Source organism: Juglans regia, chromosome 8, assembly GCF_001411555.2.
Source record: "Juglans regia cultivar Chandler chromosome 8, Walnut 2.0, whole genome shotgun sequence".
Classification (NCBI taxonomy): domain Eukaryota; kingdom Viridiplantae; phylum Streptophyta; class Magnoliopsida; order Fagales; family Juglandaceae; genus Juglans; species Juglans regia.
This window is the reverse complement of record NC_049908.1, coordinates 22,576,666-22,584,207: the sequence shown is the minus strand read 5'-3', so window position 1 is coordinate 22,584,207 and position 7,542 is coordinate 22,576,666. Positions and strand designations below refer to the sequence as shown.

At 37.2% G+C, this 7,542-nt stretch overlaps 1 protein-coding gene across 1 annotated transcript; it reads right to left on the bottom strand.

Moving 5' to 3' along the window:
* Positions 1-809: 809 nt before the first annotated feature.
* LOC108984061 (rust resistance kinase Lr10-like) lies at positions 810-1,838 on the bottom strand. Its single transcript, XM_018955890.1, has one exon. It carries the CDS (start codon positions 1,836-1,838, stop codon positions 810-812), a length of 1,029 nt encoding a protein of 342 aa, XP_018811435.1.
* Positions 1,839-7,542: the final 5,704 nt, after the last annotated feature.

Sequence of the window (7,542 nt, the reverse complement as noted above, 5' to 3'; positions counted from 1 at the left end):
TTCATGGGTTATCGACGTTATCTACCAGCAAATCATGCATGGAGTAGAGAATGTACTAAGTTTGATGGGAAAGTAGAGGATAGAATTGCACCAAATGAGTTGTCTAGGGAAGAGATAGTGGAACAACTGGTATATGTTAGAGTGAACAATTTTGGCAAAGGTCGAGAAAAGAACAAGAGAAAACGAGGCGTAGCAGGATTGAATTGGACAAAGTGTAGTATTTTTTTTTTTTACTTGTCGTATTGGTTGTCCTGCATATTGCGACATAGTATGGATGTAATTCACAAAGAGAAAAATATATGTGATAATATACTAGGTACATTGATGAGCATTAACAAAAAGACGAAGGACACGATCAAGACAAGGAAAGATCTTGAGAGACTGAAAATTAAACATAATCTACATTTGCGGGCGGAATGCAATAGGGTGGTCATGCCGCATGCATGTTTTACGATAACGAAGGAGGAGAGGATGGACTTCTGCAAATGGTTGCAAGGTGTGAAGTTTCTAGATGATTATGCTTCAAGTATTGGTAGATGCATGAGTATACTCATCCAGATGATTATACATCGATGAGTAGCATCAAAATATATTTAGATTGATACTTATTTTTAGGGCACTGCGTAGTATACTATGACAAGCGTAGAAAGATTAATTATGACTTTATATTGTCGATCTTCTCTTTTTTCATGGGCTTGAAGCAAAACTTTCATAGTTCGGTCAATACAAAGTCTTCTCTTAAAAAAGAAAAAGGATAGAAAGAGATAGTTCACTTTTAGCAAGATAAACAATAACAATTAAATAAGACTTTATTCAACTAATTGAATTGATGATGAAGCTTGATTTGAATTATCTCTATCACCCTTTATCTCTGTCTTTAGTGATGGTTGGAAAGGCTTAAGAGGAACTTGTAAGCATTCAACATCTCCTTCAAGCATTTTGACGACTTTGTTTATTGATGGACGATCACTAGGCTTCAATTGTATGCACCATAATGCAACTATCAACATCTTCTTATATATTTTCCTTTCATCTTCAGTAGCATCTTGTATTTCTATATGCTTTCCATCATGGAATTGATCATATATCCAAGTGGGGAAGTAAATTTGGCTTAAATGTTCTGTAGATGCATTCAAGTTCTTTCTTCTGCTCACCATTTCCATCAACAACATTCCAAAGTTATAGACATCAGCTTTGTATGAAACGTCTCCAATATTTTTGTAAAGCATTTCAGGAGCCATGTATCCAAACGTTCCTCTTGCACGAGTCAAAGGAACAATACTATCTTCTACTGGGTACAATTTCGCTAAGCCAAAATCTGAAACTTTGGGTTTCAAATTCTCATCGAGAAGAATGTTGTGAGGCTTAATGTCGAAATGTAAAATTTGCATGTCACATCCTTGATGTAAATACTCAATCTCGCGAGCCACTCCTAAAGCAATATCATATGTTTTCTCGTAGTTTTGGATATTTCCCAGGATATTTCCCTCTGACGAAAAAATGTGTTTGTTTAGAGATCCGTAGGGCATGAACTCATATATAAATGCACGCTTTGAACCATGAACACAAATACCAATGAGTTGCACTATATTCACATGACGGCTTCCAATGGTTGCTACTTCAATGATAAAATCTTGCCCGTTTGCTTTGGATTGGCTTAACATCTTTACTGCTACAAGACGTCCACTTCGAAGTGTTCCTTTAAATATTGTGCCAAATCCTCCTTCACCCAATCTTTCCCTAAAACCTTCTGTCATTTTCTTAATTTCTGAGAAAGAGTACTTTATTGGCATGAGATTATTTTGGGCTTGCAGAAATTCTTCAATATCGTCATACATGGATAAGTGCCTCGTTTGCCATTTATATATAAAAAATGCATTCACAAATGGAGCGCCGAATATACTGAAATTTATAAAGTCTTAGTAACCTTTTCTTGGCTAGTAGCTTGATCATCATTCTCACTAATTATCTTCTTAATGAAATTTGCCTGTTTCCTCTAAGCAGCACACTTGTGGAAGAATTTGGTATTTTTGTCCCCATCCTTAAGCCATCTTTGTTTTTCCCTTTGCCTCCACTTCAGTTCTTCTTCTTCAAGGTATCCATCTACTTCTCTCTGAAGTGAGCTAATTTGGCTACTGAGTTGACCTATATTGGAGTCTTGTAATAATCTTAGTTTTTCTCTTCTGGGTGAGGAGCAGTTTCTGAGATTTAAAAGATTCCTTGCTCCAAACCTTAAGTTTATCTCTACAAACATTTAGGCCTACTTGAGTGGTCAGAATCTTGGAACCTTGAGAAAGACCTTGTAACCAAGCAACTTGAATGAGTTCTATACATCCCTCTCTTTTGCCCTGGGCAACTTCATATCTGAACACCTTCTGTTTAGGAGCTTCTGATTGAACAGAATTCGAGCATTGGATGAAGATTGAGTTATGATCTGAACACTATCCTGGCAGAACAAAAGCCTGGTTGAATTCAAACAAATTTAGCCACTCATCATTAACAAGGGTTCTATCAAGTCTAGACTTTGTAAACTCAGCCCCCTCCCTTCTGTTGCACCAGGTAAATTTAGAGCCTATGAATCCAATGTCCATAAGACCATAGTCCATTAGAGCCAATCTGATATCCTCCATTTGCTTGAATGGTCGTGCATGTGAGCCAAATTGTTCATCTTGGTACCTCATTTCATTAAAATCCCCCATGCACAGCTAGGGATTTTGAATTTTTGAGTGGATTAATCTCAATAGGTCCCATCTTTCACTTCTTTTTGCAGTAACAGGCTGCCCATAAAAACCTGTTAGAGTCCATCTCTTGTCTAAGACAACAGAGGAGATGGAGATAGATATGTGATGGTTGGAGTAGGACTCCAAACCAGAATCCACCTCCTTCTTCCAAAGGATGGCTAGACCACCACCCTTTCCAATACAATCAACAGTAAAACTATGTTCAACATTCAACTTGTTCCGAATGGTCTCAATCCTTTCCCTCTTACATTTGGTTTCACTAAGAAATATTACATCCAGGCTCTTATCCTTCACCTTAAGGTGAAGCTCTCGAACTATCCAAGGGTTCCCAAGCCCTCGGCAGTTCCAAGCTAAGTGTTTCATGGGAAATGGCAGGGCTGGAAACCAGCCTCTACCAACTTAGCTTTCTTTGCTCTCTTCCTTGTCATGATTGGCACATGACACCCTCCACTAGGCCTTTTCCTTTGCTTGAGTTCATTTGTATCACACATAGGTGAAGCAAGTGGGCCATGCATGCCCATAAGCCCCAACCCTCTAGCCCTTCTCTCCCACGTAGTTCCTTTAGAGTGGCCAGAAATGAAGTTTTTAATGGGGGAGTTATGGGATGGGGAGCTAACCTAATGACTATCTCTGATAAGACTGGATGCACCAAGGCCAATTTGATCCAAGAAGGGGCATTGGTTTGACAAAACCACATTAGAAAACAAAGGATTCTTTGAGTGCACTTCTGTCAGACGGGGGGTGGTCTCGAGGTTATTAGAGCTTGCCTGAAGAGGAAGGTCAGAATGACCTTTAAAAGTGTACTTGTTGCCCTTTCCATGTAAAGGTCCTCTTAGATGGAAGTTGTGAAAACTCCCAATGTCCGTTTGCTCAAAAGCTACAGCAGAGTTTCCAGGAGCATTCTGTCCCATCCCACCATCATCGTACCAGCTATCCTCAGGTTTGTTTTGGCGCCAACTCCCTGAATTTTTGAAATCATCCCCCTTCCTGCTGAAAGTTTCAGAGCTTCTCATCTGTGAACTAGCCATTAACCATGATCCATACTGGGATGTAGCTCCTTCACGTAATCTGCCACCCAAAGGAGAACTTGGGCATGAAGGACCAGCATGTTTAATGGCATCGCAATGGAAACAGAACAGAGCCAGCCTTTCATATTTGAAAGGAATCTAGAAGCGCTTCTCTCCCATGTTAATAAATCGACCACGAGTAAGGGGTTTAGAGATGTCTAGAAACACTCTAACTCTAAGGAAGTTGCCCCAGGCCATTCCACTAGCATCTACATCCACTGATAAAATAGTACCCGCAGCTGCACCCAACCTTTCCCCCTGGTTTTATTCATGCCAGCAAAAGGCAGATCATGAAGCTATAGCCAGAATGGTTCTTTGTTGAAGGCAATATCCTTAGGAGCCAGACAACCTTCATAGTCAAACAAACATACTAGAGATCTGTCAAAAGACCAGGGCCGTTTCGATAAAACTCAAAGCTTTTCCGTGGTACTTTGAAACTCAACTAGAAATCTGTGAATATTAAGATCCTTGAAAGAAACCTGGCCCTCCACTTTCCAATACCTTACTCATAGTAGAATGAAAAGCTCCTCTATTTACCTCTTTTTTTGCTATAACAAGAGCAGCCAAGCACTTCTTACTCTTTTCAATGGACAACAAAACTTCCTCAGTCGGAATGGGGACTTCCTGTATCTCTTCCTCCGTGAGACATAGGCCCTTGCACAGGCTAGATAGTTCTTCAGCCATGAATGGGATATCAGTAACGAAGTTTGCTACCAATCAGAATGTACTCTTCAAACTAAGTTCAAGGAGAAAACCTCTACATTCAAAAGAACAATGGAGAGCAAACACCCTACCTTTCTAGGAGAGAGAGGGGACAATGAATCGATAACTTGAGGGAGTAGTTGAGCTGAGTGCGTTAATGCATTGGGTGAGAATAATGGGCATTTTGGTAATAAATTAAATCTGAATAAGCATTTCGGAAAAAAAAATACTAGGAAATAAGTCTGCGATATGAAATAACCGAGTATCAAAGAGAAGAAATGGAAAGGACATGCGAAGGGTCTGGAACTTTTTTCTTTTTCATCTTTACGTCTTTATTGCAATTACAATAAAAAGTCTGGTCATGCTTGACAGAAAGGCTATTATTCATTATTCTTGCACCACATATAATATATAATTTTTTATTTTTTTTCTTATGAAATATGTGATGTATGGATCATGAATAAAAAATTTTAATTAGTTTAGAAAAAATAAAACAAACAAAAATTAAAAATTTCAAAAAATAAAAATTAGTGTGATATGTGGGGATGATGAGTAACAAAACTTATAGAATAATATACTTGAAAAGGGAACGACAGCTATGACTTGGTTTAATATTAACCCATGTTTCTTTTCTAGTATAAATGCATGTTTGTGATTGCAGTGAGAAATATGGCTTATAATCTTAGGGCTTATAACTTATAACTTAAAGAGAAATTCTGTTTGCAGTCCCTGACTGCACGCACACGCCTTATGTGATGAGACAATGTGTTTCATTAAACAAAAAAATGCATCGGCAGACGTCCATTCCTTTCCCCCTTGATCTTCAGTACGAGATCTATCTGAACCATTCGTTAGCTCGAGACAGTCGTTCCCTTCCTCAGCTTGAAGCCACAGTCCCCTTCCTCAGCTCGACGCCGGCCCCTTTCCAGATCTCTCTCTCTATTTGAAATTGATTTAAAAGATCGTACCTGGTAGCTCGTATTTTTTCTATTTTTTGAAGAATTATTTTACTTACACAGTATATCTATTGGCATATATGTTGATATTTGGTATTGATTGCTCTGTGTTTTTTTTTTCAATTTTCGTTATTGTTGGTATTTGTAGTTACTGCTTCTATTAGGTTTACTTGTTGTTCCTTTTTTGGTTTCTAGTCTGTTTCTATGCATTGGTTGGTTTATGGCTACACAATCGATTTATAAAATTGCATGGTGAAAAGAAACTAAAAAAAAAATGGAAGTAATTATTTTGCTTGGTTTATGGTTAATGCAATCGGCATCTGCCCCTTCCTCAACAAGCAAGGTAAAGATTTTGGTGGAATCATTGTGTTATTTATGAATTTTTGATTGGTTGCCTGGAAAATGGGTGTGGGGGAAGTGAAAGGACGACAACTGGATGGTGACATTTTGTTTTGCCCACCAAGTATTTGCTTTTAGGCTCACTCTCATGTTTTCTAAACTATAAGTATGCTAGAAATGAAGAAGAAAAAAACAAACTGTTATCATTCAAAATGTTGCAGCCCAAAAACTGTTTTTCGTCGAATAGGGAAGAAGCCTATGCACGAGGAAGCCAACAATGGTGGAAGAGGCCGATGGTGGTGGAGGACTTGACCACTGGTACTCTGTCGGATAAGGATTGAAGAGACGAAGGAGGGAAGTTTTTCAATCGATTTCAAGGAAAAAATTTGCATTTTATACATAAGTGGCATTATTGTAATTCAAAGAGATTTTAAGAAAGAATGTCCAGGCTTGTATGGACAGTCCCGTGGGGATTGTGCGTAGACAGATTCTAACTTAAATAATAAGTTCTACTATTTTAATTTCATTCCAGGCTTTTTAGTGCATTGAATTGTAGTATTTGTCATATTTTTAGGGAAGCAAACATGGTTGCGGATTGTCTTGCTAAACAAGGGGCCAATAATAATGGGATGATGTTCTATGGGGCAAATATAGGGTGCGGGGTGTTAAGAGGTTTGTTGCGCATGGATAGTTGGGAACTTCCTTATTTATGTTTCTAATTGCTTGTTGTATGGGTCTAGGTTGTGGGAAATTTTGTTTGGGCACATGAGGGTGTTATGAATCAGGTATGGGTTGGTTGTTTGTTATGGTATTCCTTCGCCACAAGTGAGGGTTTTATTTAATAAAATCAGGAGGGGGTCACTCTTGGACATGTGACATTCACTCTTTTTTTGAAATAAAAAAAAAGTTCTACTATTAAAAAGTTATTTACTGTTTAATAATTATATGTTTAAAGCACTTTTAAACAAGTTATGTTTGTTTGGAAACAAATTAAAAGAATGCTTTATGAGGTAAAAATGATATTATTTGAATTTTTAAAAATTATTATTATATCCTTAAAAGTTTGAAAGTTATAATTATCTTAAAGTTATATGGGTATTTTCGTTTATTGATAGTCTTTTTTAAATTCAAATTACATTCTTCATTATTCGAAAATCTACGTTTGAGATTAAACGTATTTTTAAGCTTATTTGAGATTAAAAGTTCTTTAATATATAATACTCAAACAACCTAATTTTTCCATTACAAAGCTTATAAGGCTACTTAAGTGCTTTTTAAGACTCCTATCGCAACCCCAAACAGATCCTAAATATTTGGTGCTACAGTTAATAAAGTAACGGAAAGCTATTTCACAAATGTATCTTATCCAACATACCAAATATAGACGTTAGTTTAGAATGCTGATTATTGTTGGTGAACTTGTACTAATTTTGGGGCACTTTTATATGGACCGTTAAAATTTGAGGCACTAAAGTTGGCTAATAGCATTAATTACGTTTTATTATCTGAACTACTCCTATTGCCCTAATATATAGGGCAACGCTAACTGTACTTAGATCGACGTGACATTCTCGCCTATGCATATTAATTATTGTTTGTACTTATATCAAACATGACTTGCTGTTACATGTTGGAAGAGCACTTCCCATGGTTAATCTATATATATTTTTTATCTGAAAAACTCATTACATCCTACTTTTCCTATTTTAACTAACTATTTATTCATGATTCAACAAC